This window comes from Rhamphochromis sp. 'chilingali' (genome assembly GCF_963969265.1).
Source record: "Rhamphochromis sp. 'chilingali' genome assembly, chromosome: 6".
NCBI lineage: Eukaryota > Metazoa > Chordata > Actinopteri > Cichliformes > Cichlidae > Rhamphochromis > Rhamphochromis sp. 'chilingali'.
Window position 1 is genome coordinate 35,524,216 of NC_137933.1, and position 15,431 is coordinate 35,539,646.

Here is a 15,431-nt window from a genome sequence, read left to right on the forward strand (position 1 = left end):
CTTTTAGAGTAGCTTTGGATTTGATTCTCAGTTGCATCTAATCCTCAGTTTTAGCTCCAGTCTCTTCAAAGCCAGGCTCCAGCTTTCTTCTGATTGGCTATCCTGTGTTTATAAATGGTTTAAACAGCAGGTGGGTGGGGCTTATGCGTCCAGAGGAGAGGAGAACACCTAGTATATACATATTTAGGATATCATTTTTCACTGGCATGATACAGAGCCACAAATATGAAAAAAACTGTCTGATCATGAGCTTTTAGAGGAGTCTTAAGAAACAACAATGTGTAGAACAGAAATGAAAAACACTTTAACAACAACAACAAAAACCTCTAAAAAACATGTTTCTCTTACTGTACCTCATCAGCTATCTGGTCTGCACGTGTCTGCAGATCGGCCAGCTCATTGCGCATGTCCGATTCGTCTGCCATGACGACTGTTGTACTTTGACGTCAAAGAAGAAAAACTAGAAAAATAGAGAGAAGAAGAAGGGGAGAAGCAGGGTTAGTGCACCAACAACACAACAAAATCTATTGCACAAAAGATGCTTTGAACAGCAGACAAATCACAGGGAAGAATCTGATTTCTGAAAGTAAGTTGTTGTTCAAATTAAAAAGCAAAACAAAACAAAGAGACACATGATGCTGTCATTAGTGGGAGTGTTTTTGCTTCAGGACTCAGCCCAAGTTTGAGTGGCCTCTGAGTTGGAAGGATTATCTACAGTGGGGCAAAAAAGTATTTAGTCAGCCACCGATTGTGCAAGTTCCCCCACCTAAAATGATGACAGAGGTCAGTAATTTGCACCAGAGGTACACTTCAACTGTGAGAGACAGAATGTGAAAAAAAAAAATCCATGAATCCACATGGTAGGATTTGTAAAGAATTTATTCGTAAATCAGGGTGGAAAATAAGTATTTGGTCAATAACAAAAATACAACTCAATACTTTGTAACATAACCTTTGTTGGCAATAACAGAGGTCAAACGTTTACTATAGGTCTTTACCAGGTTTGCACACACAGTAGCTGGTATTTTGGCCCATTCCTCCATGCAGATCTTCTCGAGAGCAGTGATGTTTTGGGGCTGTCGCCGAGCAACACGGACTTTCAACTCCCGCCACAGATTTTCTATGGGGTCGAGGTCTGGAGACTGGCTAGGCCACTCCAGGACTTTCAAATGCTTCTTACGGAGCCACTCCTTTGTTGCCCGGGCGGTGTGTTTTGGATCATTGTCATGTTGGAAGACCCAGCCTCGTTTCATCTTCAAAGTTCTCACTGATGGAAGGAGGTTTTGGCTCAAAATCTCACGATACATGGCCCCATTCATTCTGTCCTTAACACGGATCAGTCGTCCTGTCCCCTTGGCAGAAAAACAGCCCCATAGCATGATGTTTCCACCCCCATGCTTCACAGTAGGTATGGTGTTCTTGGGATGCAACTCAGTATTCTTCTTCCTCCAAACACGACGAGTTGAGTTTATACCAAAAAGTTCTACTTTGGTTTCATCTGACCACATGACATTCTCCCAATCCTCTGCTGCATCATCCAGATCGAGGGAGATTATCAGTGGTCTTGTATGTCTTCCATTTTCTGATGATTGCTCCCACAGTTGATTTTTTCACACCAAGCTGCTTGCCTATTGTAGATTCACTCTTTCCAGTCTGGTGCAGGTCTACAATACTTTTCCTGGTGTCCTTCGAAAGCTCTTTGGTCTTGGCCATGGCGGAGTTTGGAGTCTGACTGTTTGAGGCTGTGGACAGGTGTCTTTTATACAGATGATGAGTTCAAACAGGTGCCATTCATACAGGTAACGAGTGGGGGACAGAAAAGCTTCTTACAGAAGACGTTACAGGTCTGTGAGAGCCAGAGATTTTCCTTGTTTGAGGTGACCAAATACTTATTTTCCACCCTGATTTACGAATAAATTCTTTACAAATCCTACCATGTGGATTCATGGATTTTTTTTTCACATTCTGTCTCTCACAGTTGAAGTGTACCTCTGGTGCAAATTACTGACCTCTGTCATCATTTTAAGTGGGGGAACTTGCACAATCGGTGGCTGACTAAATACTTTTTTTCCCCACTGTAACATAGGATTTAACGTTTGAGTAAAAGTATGACTGCAAACTAAAATCCAGCAACATGTTACAAGACATTTACCACAACTACCTTCAACCTGCTGAATACAATTCTTACTGCCAATCAAACACAATAAAAATTACTTAGCACTTAGCTCTCTATCCAAAAAGCAGTTCTGGAGAACCATCCTGGCAGTGCAAAGGCAGGGAAGCACAGACTTAAATTCATTTGATCCAATTCAAATTAAAGCAAGATATCCCATTTACATTTAGTGTTACCATGCAACCTATAAACACACAACCCATCTGCACTGAGAAAACAGCTGAATTCACGATTTAAATATACCGAGATGACGCACGTGGAGGTGTACATGTTAGAACTGAGTGTGAATCTCAGTCACACACACACAGACTGACCACGCTTTGTAAAAAAAAAAAAAGTGTCTCACAAGCTGAAAGGTCACCTTATTCTGCTACTGTCTCCAAACTAAAGTAAGCCAGACAAAGGCACAGGTGTTAGCAGTAATCTTTAATCTCTGCATTGAAAAAAAGAATACAGCCAGCAGCACTGCTTCCCTTGTCCTCGGATGTACCTAGATCCGATCAAACTATGTGCACAATCAAGATGAGTGGAAACTTTTTAATTCCAGAGGTCCAAGGATTATATTTCAGTGTCCACATAGGAATCATGAGAGAACGGAACCTCGGTCTCTCTCTGATACAGGTGCTTTTTACTGACTTTCAGAATTCTGAAGTTAAAGCTTGGCAAAATTAACATTTACCACCTGCACTATAATCCAATTTTAGGGGCAGAAAACAACATATGTGAACTGCTATAACCAGAAAAGTATCATGGAAACACTGCTGTGACGGATGCCGTGAGTTCAAGCCACTACCCTGCTAACCCTGATCTTCTTCCTCTGGAACCAGTGATCATTTAAGATGAACGAGGGAGGAGTGCCATGATGATTCTAGTTAGAAGAAAGAGTCAGGACAGGAGACAGGGGTCTATTTTTGTTGCTCTGATGCACTGCCAGGCAGTTTTTCATACAGCCACACACAGTAGAGCCGGAGGTATGGTTCATGAAAAATATATGTGGCTGTTACTCCGCAGTCTGACAGAGTAAGTCTGCTGCTGGTTGGGACGGCACTGATGAGAGGCTGAGGAGACAAAAGAAACCAGCTCAGATGCTTTTGTTTCCTTCACTCAATTATGCCTGCAATGAGGCAAAGAATCAGGTCTGAGCAGATCTCATTTATAAGTGTAATGAATTTTTGTTTCTACTGCACAAATCACATTGAAGAGATTTTGCTGTGATGAGGCTTGTTGCTGATATATATTTAACCACCCAGCAGCTTTCAATTCAGGATCATTAAAGCTTTATGTAAGCTAATCTACTGCAGCGTAAAGTATAGCAAAGGGACCAACAGACCGTTGGTTTCTGCACTCTATAAAGCTTTGTGGCGGAGGATTTTTATTAGATTACCACTGCAAAATAGCATGTATGCTCATGATTAAAAGTGGAAGTTATTTTTCTACATTGATTGTAAGTCACCATCATTTTCATGTTTTATGACAATGTAAAACTCTGAATTTCTCATAAATTACACAAACGACCAGTTTTTGAGACATTCAAATGAGGTTTTCTGCCATCAATCAAGCATGGTCAGTTAGTGCCACAGCTGGATGTTTGATAAAATATTGCCTATTTTTGCCCCTCCTTCTGTCTGTCCGCCTCTGCCTCGATCCCAATGGAGTCGTCACAGCCGTTAATAATTGAACATGTGCCGGGAAAAAAAGATGGAACGGAAAGAGAAAAATCAGTCCTTTTCCTCGTTCGTGCTCTGTGCGCGCGCACATGTGTGTGTTGTGTCTGCTCAGCCTTGTATGTAATTTTGCTTTAAAATATTTATGTTGACATTTTACATTTTAGCCATGTGACTAATGCTATAATGGAGAGCTGCTTACACTGAGTGCAACAGCAGAATGAGTTAGTTTACAGATCAACAGCATTACGGGTTATCTTTCAGATTATGAAAAAACCTTGTTGAAGTCACCTTTTATGTGTATTTTTTCAAACTTTTCTAACAGAAATTAGAAAGCCTGCAGTTCTTCTAGGTGTCATTTGAGGCCAAGTCTGAGACAAACTTTATTGCATTAAAAATCATATTAACAGGCTGGTGACAAACAAATAGTTTACCCCGTATTGTTAATTTCCCCTTCATAACAGCTGTGAGTGGGGTGGCAGCTGTCCCAGTCAGTATCTGCTGGGTGTCAACCATTACACTGAGCCAATAAACTGGGCTTCTTTGCTGTTTGTGTACTATCGGTGTCTTTTTTAATTGATTATCTGACTAAAATTAGGTCTTGCTGTGCATCCCAATGTGTGTGTTTGTTTTTTTAATGTTCCTCGACACAAATTTCCCAGTTTTATTTCATATCCCACAAGACATTTTTCATCACTCTGTGCTCACATGTAGCCTACTGATTTGGATTTGGAGTGGTGGGGGAATAAGTTCTCTTGACATTCATGCCAAATACAATGATATTAGTTAAAATACAGGGGCTGCCACTTCTTTCAAAACGTTATATTCCTGGCTGCCACTGTCACTACCAATGACTGTAGAAAACTGTTGTCTACAGTCAATATCACTACAAAAATATATTAAGTCTATCTATAAAATCTATTTCCTACTGAAATGCATTACTTATAAATTCCTGTTCACTAACAATAAAAAAACTGACACTGTAAAAAACATTGTAATGTCACAGTCCTGGGTCTTTGACCTAGAGTTTTGATTTTAACTTTGGATGTTGTATATGTGTACATCACATATTGTATGAGAAGTGTCATATAAACAAAGCCTTTTGTCTTGGGTCCCGTTTTGGCCCTTCCCATTATCAAATACAACACCATTAATCGTCATACTCTGAAGTGAAACATGTCTGAGTGTGTTTACAAACCCTTTGACCAGCAGCAGTACCTGAATTAAACAGTATTATAAGTCGTGTCAGGCCTGTACTCTCACATGTACTCTCAAACATGCTCTATGTTTTCTGTTCCTACTACACTTCAACACATCTACCCCAGTGTAATGTCCACTGTGTTATTGATCAGCCGTTGATTGCTTATCTCTTTGCAGTGGCAGAGCTTCCTGTTTACTCACACATTGCACAGCCTCTTCTACTTCTTTCCTATACTGACTGAGGCCTTTCTCACCCTCCTTCTCAAGCCATCGAAACTTTATAAATTTAAAAACATCTTGTTCATTAATTTTTAATGTTAAAGTACATTTTCATTTAAATACAGTTCAATCATATCGTATTTTTGATACTGAAGTGAATAAACAGTATAAACAGTGTATTGCATGTCCAGCATACAACCATTCATTTTCTAAATCAAAAGGCCGCTGGTGAGCTGGACTTTTTTTTTCCTTTTTTTTCAACCTTGCTTTTTTCTACTTCCCACGATGGGTGAAGATGACCTGCTCCCATAAAATCTTATTGTGAGTTATTACTCATTTTATAAAAATAATAAACCAACTTGTATTTTTGCTGCTGACTCAAAAGGACAGCAACACTCAATTGTTTAGTTCATTCTAGTTCACACAATAGCGACGTTTTTAAAAATGGCAAACCTAGCCAGCTACTTTTGAAGTTTCTTAAACATCATCATTATCACCCCTGTGTATGTGCTCAATACAAAAACAAGTCGCCATTCACAGACTAGCGTGAGATATGAATTTGTAGAATCACATCACCAGCATCTATTGAGACTTGCAGCCAGTCACTTCAGCATCAATAGTGTGAAAACATTCACCCAGTCAACAGAGATGTACACACCGACTCCAAAGAGTAACAGACGCTCAGCACTTATGTGTACATTGCACAGTGCTGTGGCTACAGAATAGGGACACAGTCAGTGTTTAGACTAAAAGGGGAAATTGTTGTTTAGCGGTGGCAGAACATTGACATTCGTGGGCAGCAACGGGCTACCCATAAACCTGCAGAGAGCCTCTGTTGTCAGATGGGGCCGTGTCAACAATATGTGGTAAAACCAGATCAACAATCAAACGACCAACCACGAGCAAGCATCCAGCCATCTGCTGCGACAAGTCAGAGATCATCGGCAGCGTGCAAAAATTATGCAAAATTCTTTAGGTCCTTTTGTTTTCATTTTGGAATTTTTAAAAATGTGGAACTGAGATTGTTTTGAATTCACTGCTTGAGCTGTTCGTGCTGTTGATAAATACGGTTTCATAATCATTACAAGAAAGTAAGGAGCAGCACTCAACTGTAAAAAAAAAAGAAAAATCAATAATGGATGTTGGTGAAACAGCTTCAAGAACATGTTTGGAAAGCATGAAATAGTAATTATGTGCTTGGGAATATGCTAAGATTAAACGATAGCAGCTTTATTTCTCTTCTTTTTTTTGCCAGAACACTAAAAGAATTTGCATTAAAACTTTTTAAGCGTCTATTACCATGCCAGATGACAGGATAAACGCCCAATTCCATAACAAGTATGACTTAAAGTATATAAGCCTGTGGTGGCAGATACATTGAGACAAAGGTCCAGTATTTCTGACCAGTTTTACTGGGACAAGGGGGACCAGAATTAGCCAGGTGGTTTTTATTTTGAACAGGACTAATGCAAGTACATAGCATGGATAGGAGAATAAACCAGCCTTCACGGAGTAGGCATGATTCTTCAACCAGAAACGAAATCCAGTGTCAAGGAGCAAAAACTAATCGGACATATACAGTAAGCAGTGCTAGCTTGGCAAACTCAGCTAAATGTTTTGTTTATTTGACAGTAACCCACATTTAGAAAGAATTTTTTAATTGTAGCATGAAAAATGACCCTCCCTCTATGACAGTCGCTTGCTCTTTAACACGCCTACTGTATTTCAAAGACACACACACACACCTACAGTTGTCATAACACACGTTCCGGTCATTCCCATCCCCCCTCCCAACCTACGGCCTTGCTGCCTGTCACTCGTCTTGACTGACAGCTGCTGTAAGGCCTGAACTGCCAGGCTCAGCCCATGGAGAGATTACAGTCAGGGGGAAAAGAGGATTTAGTCTCCACTGTTTTCTCTGCTCTCTCTCTCTCATACACACACACACTCGCCTCTCAGTTTGCCGGTAGCTTTCTTTGTTTTGCTTCCTCTTCTTTCAACGCCCTCTGGATGTTTACAGTGTTTGTCCAGGAAAGAGGAAGCATATTTTATAAAAACTTTATAGTATTTACCGTCTTATCTGTAGCTGAATGATGTAATACCTGAACATTTGGTATAATTTACTACACAGGAAAATGGACGGGATCTTTAGCAGAATGAGCATCAAAACTAAATGTAATGGGTGAACATAAAGTTCACTGAAGACACTGAAAGGTCACTGATGAATAATTGATTGATAATATTAATAGCATTAATCCTGAAAGCTGTTGAAGGTAGATGTGGAAACAGGATGAGAGAAGGTTTGAAAATAACAAGGACATGACCTCGATGAGAGAGAGTGTTGATGTTGTGTTTCAGAATCAGACATTTCACATTTTTCATTATAAATATGCAGATGGTCCAAAGAAAAGAGCAGCAACGAAGCTCCAGAAGGAGAATGGATTAGGACTGTCACGATTAACACGCCACTGTGGAGCTCCAGTCGTGGAAGAATCTAGCGACAAATTATTTTAGTCAAAAACAAAGAAAAACAGTTAAAGGACACAAACACAAATCCCACTTTGAAAACCCCGCTTTAAAAGCATCTACCTCTATGAAAAATAAAATGTATTTACTTTGGAAAAATAAACATTTTCATCTAATAAAAACTCAGAGAGATATGACTAGCAAACTGAAGTCCATTCACATGATGAATCATATGTTTTCAGTGAGTTATTGTTTTAATATAATGTGTTTCTCACACGGTGTGCGTGAATCATCTTCAAATCATCTCCTCTGGAGTAAAGTGGAGCACATTTTCATATCTTGCTGATATTAAAACACAAAATGTTGCTGGAGCAAATTACAACAGGCACTTAAGACACACACCAGTGATTATTTATATATTTGCTGAGGTGTGCGCAGGTGAGGCAAAGCAAATAAGCCTTCGTTCATGAGCTGTAACACTCAGATTTAAGGCTGTTCTCTCAGTTGCTGTACAATATGCCTGATATACAGAACACACTGGCGTGCACAGAGGTGCAGGAAAGTTTTGTGTTTCCTTTCACTGATGCTAGTGTGCTTGAGCATTTGTTGTCTTCAAACTATAGACAGTATAAATGTAGGATGTAGGCAGCGTCACATCAACCGTTGCTTTGACACCGTTATAAAGCCTAAATTAGTATTTTCATTTTCACCAATGTTGTGTTTTGAAATTCCTTCTTTGTGACAAATGAGGTGTGGTCTAACTTTAAAGCCACAGGCTTAAAGGAGGATAATCCTCCTTTCTGACTCTTAGAATGACCAAAATTGACAAAATTGACTTTATACTTCTTTGTATCATTTGAAATAAGCAACTGAGTCCCGAAACTCATGAGAAAATGTTTTCAGAGGTTAAAGCTGAGGCCCATTCCACCTAAACTTCTATAGAACGAGAAGTCTTTTTGAACATCAGAGAGAAGGAAAGTTCTCATTTGGCTTCATTTTTCAGACTCAGAAGCTACGTCCATGTTTTATACTCTCTGGGGATGATATATGGGCGACAGCAGTTCCCCAATCACACATGAGTAACATAAATAAAATAAAAATAATGAACTCAACCAACCCTGATAGCTAACGTATCTAAATGGTCAGATTTAATATATATTACCAAAGCTGAACTAAAATTGTTGCTACAAAAAAAAAAACCTCACACAGTGATCAAGCACGGTTAGCATCCCCCTAGTTGCACCCAAGTTTGCTGACATGATCCACTGGCATGTGAGTCGGGGGATCATGTCAACATGTCACTGGAGGAAATGAAAAATGCTGAGGTCAGCTTAACACTGATTCGTCACTCACCATGCTCATCACACAGCAACAAAAATCATCATGTGCTGGCTTGTTTCATATCATATCGTAGCTTCACATCAAAGGCTTCCAAACAAACAATAACTGAGTCACATCTAACAAACACCAACATATAACCGCAAAGAAATTTTTTTAGAAGATGTTAGCACTAGTCTGCAGTAAAGGAACAAAATAAATTTAGATACAACCATAAGTGCACAGTTACACTCTATGCAACATTAACACAGGACAGAATCAGGATTTAAAAAGTGAAGAGGCTCATGTTTAGCATCCAGCAGACTGTCAGTCTGTTGTGACAAACGGCCTCCGTTAGACCGAGTACACCGCCATCAATCAAGTGCCGTGTTCATTGGAGATAAACAATGTTTGTGAAGAAAATAGGACATCAGGACACCGTGACAGCACTGAATCTGAGAGTCAAGAGAAACGAGGTCAGTCCATCAGTTTGTTGGCTGTATGTTTCTCACAGGCTTATAGAAGCACTAACCTAAACCTGAGATTTATATGTTTATTTATTGTATTTTTAGGATAGCTGCTGCACTTTTCCTTCTCTTTCATATGGGGGATTTTTCAGGTTACTTGGGTTGCTAGTGAAAATGAGCACTTCTGTTCCTATAATCTTCCTTTCTTTGCATAATTGCAATGAAATCTGGATGTGCAGTACTTAATGGCACTGAAATGAAGACTGTGGAGTCACTGGGTTTGTGGAAAGGTTGCAGTTCCGCCCAGCAAGAAAAGATTTCTCACACCTTTTGTTCTCATTACTGCAGAAATCTCTGGTAGTGCACCAGAAGCGCTGAGGGTACCAGAGGTGACATTAGTAATTATGAATAAAGGCAGAAAACAAATCTCTATTGGGATGACATTTAACACCCTCCTGTTCACTCACTCCCTCCTCTATTTGAACCAAAGCTGACTTTTTGTATTGTTTCACTTCAGTGCCTCTGGAGCTTCTGCACAGCAGTAGATAAATGAGACTGCAACAAAAAGCTTCATAACACTGACAAAAGTCAGTTTTTATAAAACAGGCATGCGACCAGTTTTTCCTTGTCATTTTCTGTCCTAATAATAATTTGCAGAAACACATCACACAAAAGAAAATGTGTGGGAGAAGGTTAACACTTCTCTAGACCGAGAACCCAAGAAACTGAAAAAAAAAACCCCCCACATGTGATGAACAGGACCAAGGACAAGAAGGCGAGCAGCAGTGGAGCAGATACTGCTGCGTTTGTGTGTTAAGGGTGGGACGGAGCAACATCCACCACTTCAAAGCATAACTATGTTTCATTATTTATTGGATGGAGCCAGGTCAATAATGCAACAGCAGTGTGCTACACACATATACTGTGTGTTTACAGGTGCTTTTGCACTCTTTTCCAATCCTAACCTGCTGACACATCATATGTGCAACATGTGAACATCTGGATAAGAAAGATAAGATGCAGAAACACTCATGTAAATACTACTTTTGATTTTAAGCCAAACAAACCTAACGAAGGAGGGACTGAAAAGTTCATCTCCTGATTGCCACTTTGCAGGTTTACACCTCTTACCTGCTGAAACTCAAATGCAGGTATGTCTTTGCAGCAAACAACATTATAATGTATATGCTTTAATGATAGGCATTGGCAGTTAATGTGTTATATCATTTAGTTTTTATAATGTGTGAAATTCTTTGACTACATTATGCCAAGTCATCCTTGACCTGAAAGATCCTGGAGGTAAAGTAAATAAATACTGTTTACATATGCAGGTGAGCTATTTTTTAGTCAATAAAATATTAGTTAATAACGTTTTTATTGTTGTGCATTGCAAAGCCGTGACATCCGAATCCATGCAGTGGAGGTTTCTCTCCCTCTTCATATAGCTGACTTATTTTGTGTGAATTCCTGAGATGTGACTTCTCTCCAGTTCCTGCCAGTTCCTTTGTTCACATACCTGACATGCATCAACTGATCACCAACGGGCAGTATATGAACCCCAGCTCTTCAACCCTGGACAGTGTTTAGGGAATAAGTTCCTCTCTAGGCTTGCAGTTCTTGTTGTGACCTCTGATGCCCTCAACTCTCTTCTCCAGATTTTCCACCTGCACCTTCCGTGTCTGTTATAGATCCCAGAGGCAAACTACTTGCCCCGCTTCCTCTGTAGTTCAATAAATCAGTGGTTTTTAAAGGTTTTTTTCTCACATGCCCAATATAAGAATCCCAAAAAGCTTGTCTCATTTAAAAAAAAAAATACATTTTTAACAAAGATCTAGTTTTACATCTCGTCTGCTGTTGCTCAGCGCAGTACTAGTGGGGTTCACACTTTGAGAAACACGGCATGTTTCCTGTTTTGTGGGTTTCAGTGTTCGGACTCAAGAATAATAAAACTGTAGGGGTTCTAAATCCTGTGCAGGCCTATTTGTTTTTAAAAAAAATTTAGGAAATTGGAAAGAGAAATCAATAAACTAATCACTAAATATAAAATCTCAATGTCTATCAAGATCAACATCCATCCTACGCACGGAAAGCTGCGTAACCCTGCAAGGATACTTTTCCATCTTGCGTCAGACAGACTGCTGTTGAGATGAAAAGGCTGATACCTTTCCATTTCACACACACACACTCACAAACACACTCATGCTCAGATACACTTGCATCCATCCCCCGTATGTACTAATGGCTTTTCAAGTTGATTTTCTCTTGGCTGGGCAAAGCTAAAAGTAACTGTAGTGACTCAGGAGCTAAAGTGGCCACTGACACTTGATTTATTACATTATCCATTCTCAGACAACCTTTGTATTACATCAGATAAATCCACACGATAGTGAAGGATCAGGATTTTTACAGTATCACCTGACCCAAACTGATCTGTTGGATAATTTGAAGCTTATGCAGAAACAATGTGTCTGTTATATCGGTACAGACAACAACAAAAAAAATTGCAGAATTCCAGTCATAAAAACCACTCCTGCATAAACACTGTACCACCATGTTGACCTATAAACAATAAATACACGTGCCAAGATGTGACCTGGACAGAGAGCATGATGAGAGCCTGAGGGCTAAACCATTCAGACAGTTCACCCACCCGTTTACGCCTGACTGCTGCTGCTGCATACATGGGCCAACATCAAAACATGCACAAATGCACAGACCGAGCAGCAGCGGCAGCAGCAACCTCTGGGGCTGAAAAACAAAGCCAAAAGAGTTCCTCTGCTGGTTGCTCGAGGCTGTCTCCAAATGTGAGTAAAACCATAGACTCCTTTGGTAAAATATGCAACCTTACTACAGAAATAAGCATGTTTACAACCTGCTACAAAAAGAGTTTGGGTCTCTATAGCTAATTTCTGCACAGGGGTGAATTTTTATACAAGTGCCTTGACTATTCGAGTGTGAGTGTAGATGTAGATATTAGTCAAAGTCCTTAGGCATAAACAAAAGCGCTGTAGTACTACTTATAGTAGAAAGCGCTTTAGTGCTCAAATTGAGTAGAAAGACACAGCGCTTTGTGACTACCTGTCTATGAAAAGCACTTAATAAATAAACTTTACTTACTTACTTACTTACTTATAAGCACCAGTCCAATGGTCTGCTGGCCAGATATCTGCAGAATTATTGAATTCATAGTGGTGTAAAGCACACCCACTCTGGAGTAGTGGAAACACATTCTGCATACTGATAAATAACACCCCTCTACGTGGCAGTTTGATGGATGAGTCTGGGTTTGACAAAAGCTAGAAACATTACCTTCATGACTTCACTGTCCCAGCTGTGACGTTTGGTGGAGGAGGGATAATGGTTTGGGGTTGCATTTGGGGGGCTCGCCTTGGCTCCTTAGTTCCAGTGAATAGAAATCTTAATGTTTCAGCTTAACAAGATATTTTGAACAGTTCTGTGCTTCTAACTTTGTGGGAAAAGTTAGGAGACACTGGAAAATTCACTGGAAAGTCCTCCAAGAAATGTGAATTTAAGATCGGGGCTTGCAAAAGCTCCTGTAGATGTAATGTCAAGGTGGCCCAAAGCAAGGCTTCTAAAAATTAAAGAAATTATGACTTTTAAATTAAAAGGACTCAAAAAAGCAGGATGAATGTCAGTTACTGAGAGAACAGCTTTATAATCAAGCCTCCTGACAACCATCCAGGTTGACCATAGTGGTGGAGTGTGAATGGAACAAGCTGGTGTCCTGCCCAAAGCAACGCCCGCAGTGACAATATGGCTATAACGAATTAACACATTCCCTGTGGAGAGGCAGGATAGACACACAGAGAGAAATCTGCCGTGGAAAATCATTGAGGAAAAGCATAGGAAAATATTAAGACTTGTTATTTTTTTAAAAAGCCACCAAAATGGCTTCATTTCTTATATTTTCCATTTATGCTTCAAAATCAAAGGGATTTATATATTTCTAGATAAACTGTACTGTAACGTGATGACTTCCCAGCCAAACATCAATGACATAAGAGGCAAATGGTCGACCACCTGGCAACAAGCATACAAAAATGCACCTTTTAAGATGCCAGGCTCTGATTTTGACACCTTTAGGAAAGCCAAAACATATGGAGGGGGCAGGTTCCCAGCATTCAGCCATTTTTGTCTCAGCTGAGCAGGGATGATGGAGCAGATTGCAATTCTGATATTTCCTCGTTATATAATCCAAAGTAGAGACAGACAGGCAGAAAGCTGCGGTTCAGATTAACAGAGAAGCAGACTTATGGAAAGACAGACATGAGGAGGCGGAGTAGCTGGTCAGAAAGAAAGTACACATTAAACTTTACATTAACACAGCCGGTTAAACTACTTTGCACAATTAAAGACACATTATTCCAGTAAAACCTTCCACATATTAAGAATAATATATAAAGCATCTACCACGCTCTCCAATTTTATGGCCTTTTAACTTTTACGGAGCGTCACAGTATTGCCAATAAAGTCGGCAGACAGAACAATGCGCAGGCAGGCAAACGTGGCAGTGTCGGACATGCAAGAAATTCAAAGCAATCATCTGTGGCCTCCAGGGATAATCACTGCAAAGCCCCACTGTCCCATTCACTGAGGATAAAACCCACTGGATTAATCTGCAGGCCTACAGAACACACACACACACACTTACATAACACACAGACCACTCTTCCTCTCTTTTGCATGCTTTTCTTTCACTTTGACATTCACAGCCTCTCTCTCACTTCTGCTCTCACAAACACACACAAAACCTAGAGCACACACACACACACATGCGCACACAATCTCCTCTCCTCCATTTCTTCTCTACATGTATACATTCAAATGGACACCTGTCAGTATACGTCTCTGTGCGCACTCATTTAGACATGCAGATTGTTGACAGGCACATATAGAGCTGTATATATTAGGTAAAAACACACTCTTCTGTTTGTACGTGTGACAAATGGGGGAAAAGGATGTAAAAACAGCATGGTTCTCCTCCTGCGTGGACAACAGGATTAGAGTTATCACATGCTTGTGCTAACAACAAAAACATAAACGTCCTTAAAAGATAATCGCGGCTTCTTTGCAAAAGGATTTGTACTTTTGGTGTTGCACCGACTTTAACCTTGCTGTAAGGGTAAAACTGAAGCCATCAAAGGAATCGAGTTACTGCAACTCGATAACGCCATTGTGATCAATAAGAAGGATCATATCACCATTTTGAATGTTTTATAAATGATAATTTGATGAAGCACCAGGATCAAAATACAGAACAAACAACATTAAGTATTTCTTTGTCTATCCTTGATGTCTAACACATGCATAAACTGCATCTCTTATTTAGATATTTGCAAAAATGTAAGAGTTTTAATATGTATTTTAACATTTTTACATCCATATTTACTTGTGAAAAGACGTGTTTTTTTACTGAAACAGATCCACCCATTTCATCGAACATACTGTGATTGGAGGTAAAAGACAAAGGTGCCTTTAAGTTACATTAAGTTGGCCAGACATGAAACAAAGTGTTAAAGAAATGTGCAATAATCTTTAGATATGAAATCTCGTGTTCCGCATTTAGCATTTCAAGTTCTAAACCAGTAATTGCTCTTTGTTGGTGCTACTGCTGCTGGATTATTTAAAATTAGAAGTGCACAGATTTTGAAATTCTGCATTTACATTTGCCAAGACCAATTTTTTGCTTGTTTGCTTTGTGTTTGTTGTTATTTTGTGTCCGTAGATGCGCCTACCTTAGTTATAATGAGTGGATATTTGAGTTACGGTTGTCTTCCTGTCATCTCAAAATCATCTTCCTATTCTCCTTTGAGCACTGGGATTTTCACCCAGTAAAGTGTGATTATCTGATTTGATGAGGGCAGTTGAACAGGTGTCCCCAACAAACTGGTGAGTGTATATCAG

The 15,431-nt window shown here is 39.7% G+C and overlaps 1 protein-coding gene across 1 annotated transcript in view; it reads right to left on the reverse strand.

The window, feature by feature from the left end:
• The window catches only part of LOC308398521 (synaptosomal-associated protein 25-A-like), a 41,330-nt gene that overhangs the window by 23,221 nt on the left and 2,678 nt on the right, over window positions 1–15,431 (reverse strand). The window contains exon 2 of the mRNA XM_080885189.1: window positions 354–460. Within this exon, the coding sequence (XP_080741315.1) occupies window positions 354–425 (72 nt within the window). The 5' untranslated portion in view covers window positions 426–460. The remainder of the gene's footprint in view (window positions 1–353; window positions 461–15,431) is intronic.